General features: G+C 54.4%; 1 protein-coding gene across 1 annotated transcript in view; it reads right to left on the reverse strand.

Annotated features, from left to right (window-relative positions):
* The window catches only part of LOC132455976 (5-hydroxytryptamine receptor 1A-beta-like), a 2,051-nt gene extending 465 nt beyond the window's left edge, over positions 1-1,586 (reverse strand). Inside the window, exon 1 of the mRNA XM_060050097.1 lies at positions 1-1,586. This exon is cut by the window's left edge and continues 465 nt beyond it. Coding sequence (XP_059906080.1) covers positions 142-1,437 — 1,296 coding nt within the window. The 5' untranslated portion in view covers positions 1,438-1,586 and the 3' untranslated portion in view covers positions 1-141.
* Between the last annotated feature and the right edge of the window lie 914 nt (positions 1,587-2,500).

Genomic DNA, 2,500 nt, shown 5'->3' on the forward strand with positions numbered 1-2,500 from the left:
TTCCCTACAATCATAGCTCTTCATATCAATCTAGGGCTGCCACTTTATAAATGTACACTATCAATACACTGCAAAAAATAAATAAAACAACATGTAAACCGAGAGGAAAATCCATCACATTACACTACTGTGTCTGTGTCCTCACTGCTTGCAGTAGTGGCAGTTCAATATCTTCTTGAAGGCGCTCTGGAAGTCTTTATTAAAGTAGGCGTAGATGATGGGGTTGAGCAGGGAGTTGGAGTACCCCGACCAGTTGATCACGGCCTCCAGCCACCGCGGCATGTAGCACGACCCCAGGCAGAAGGGCATGACCAGCGCCACGATGAAGAATGGGAGCCAGCACAGGATGAACGTCCCCATGATGATGCCCAGCGTCTTCACCGTTTTCCGCTCGCGCGCCATCGCGATCTTGCGCTTCGCCTCGGTCGCTTTCTCGTGTCGGTTCTCGAAGAGCGGCGCGCAGTTGGGCGCGTTGGGCAGCGGCAGGCTGTGCTTGGAGCTGCTGTGCACCTCGATGATCTCCAGCGACTCGCCGTCCTCCGCGTGCTTCACCGCGCCGTTCGCGCTGCTCGACAGCGGCTTGGGCTCCACGCTGCGCTTCCAACTTTTGCCGCCCCCCGCGTCGCCACCACCACCGCTACCGATTTTCTTGTGGAACAGCGCCGGAGATCGCGCCAAACACGAATCCGCCACTTTCTTCTTCTCCGACTTGCGCACGGTTCTCCGGATCCGGAAGCGCGCGGCTTTGAAGATGCGCCCGTACAGCACGAGCATAAGCACCAGCGGGATATAGAAGGCGCCGAACGTGGAGTAGATGGTGTACCAGGGGTCCTGCCGGATGCGGCACTGCTTGGGGTTGGCGCGGTCCTCCGCCACGCTGCCGGGCTGCGAGCGCATGATCAACATCGCGGGGATGGAGATGAAGAAGCCCACCAGCCAGGTGACCCCTATCAGCACGGCGGCCCTGCGCGGTGTCCTCTTGTTCATGTACTCGATGGGCTCCGTGATGGCCCAGTAGCGGTCCAGCGCAATGGCGCACAGGTGCAGGATGGACGAGGTGCAGCACAGCACGTCCAGCGAGATGAAGATGTCGCACGGGATCTGGCCCAGGGTCCAGCGGTTCAGCACCTGGTACAGCGCCGCCATGGGCAGCACCAGCACGGACACCATGAGGTCCGTGACGGCCAGGGAGCCAATGAGGTAATTGGCCACGTTCTGCAGGGAGCGCTCCAGAGCGATGGCCGCCACCACGCACGCGTTCCCGAAGATGGCGCACAGGATGAGCGTGGCCAGGAGGAACGAGGTGACGATCTGGTAGCTCAGCTTGACCTCCTCTTCCTCATCCTTCACCCCGGTGGAGTTGTGGGTATTTGTGTTGTTTGGGGGGCTGTCCAGCAGCTGGGACCAGAAGCCGGTCGTGTTGTTGGTTCCATCCATGGCTGCTCTAGCGCAGCACAGCGCATTAAATATTAAAAGTGAATTAAAAAGTAGTGCAACGTGTACTGCTGCTACTTTGCAGGAAGCAGGTGAATGGGCCGAGCACCCCGTGCGGGGAGGAGCGCATGGTGGAGTGGGGCGCGCGACGTGGACTCTGCGCGCTCGGCTGCCGTCCGCGGACGTCGCAGTGTATTTATACCAGAGCAGGTCGTACGTCACGGAGAGCTGAGGATGTTTGGATGTGGGGCTTTGTACCGATGATAACCACCATTGCGCTCAGTGCATATGAGGTTTACTGGGGAACCGCGAAAAAAATTGTTTGATGGTCCTTGTTTGATTGTTTTTGTTTCTTTTTATCGTCTTTTGTTTCTTTAGGATATCATTCTGTTTTAGTGGAGAGTGTTTCTTTAAATAGTTACGGCCACGGTTTTAAAGTGGGTAAGAAAATCTCTTCAGTGTGTGGCTTTCTCTCTGTGTGTTCCTTGTGCGCTGTTATTAAGAAAGAAAACCCAACTCCCGTTTTTGAAAGCTGCGGGAACGAGGAGCGGCGTCCGTGTTTCAGGACCATGGCCAGGGCATGGCGCCCCCGAGGTGGGCTGCTGCCCCCTGGCGGTGGACGGTGGGTAGCGCTGTTGCGGTCAATTCTGGTATAAAAAACAAACAACTGGAGGATTCTGTGTTTTCATGCCTCTCCTACAGTTTTGGTTTGGGAGCAGTGTCGCAATTTTGAGTATGAATATGAAGTAAAACTCAAAAGACGCATCCAATTTACAAACCTATGTTGATTGAAACTTTCTCAATCATCGTATTGTATTAGTCTTTCTAATGGTTATGTTTGGTTTGTAAGGTCTTTATTTAGATATGTTGGGTAGACTGGAGGTTTTATTGGATCCTGCAGCAGGCGTTAGGCCTATTTAGTAGCGACCGTGTGTTTGTGTGTGTGTGTGTGTGTGTGTGTGTGTGTGTGTGTGTGTGTGTGTGTGTGTGTGTGTGTGTGTGTGTGTGTGTGTGTGTGTGTGTGTGTGCCTGCGTGTGTGTGTGTGTGTGTGTGTGTGTGTGTGTG

The sequence above is a fragment of the Gadus macrocephalus genome, chromosome 4, assembly GCF_031168955.1.
Source record: "Gadus macrocephalus chromosome 4, ASM3116895v1".
Taxonomy (NCBI): Eukaryota; Metazoa; Chordata; class Actinopteri; order Gadiformes; family Gadidae; genus Gadus; species Gadus macrocephalus.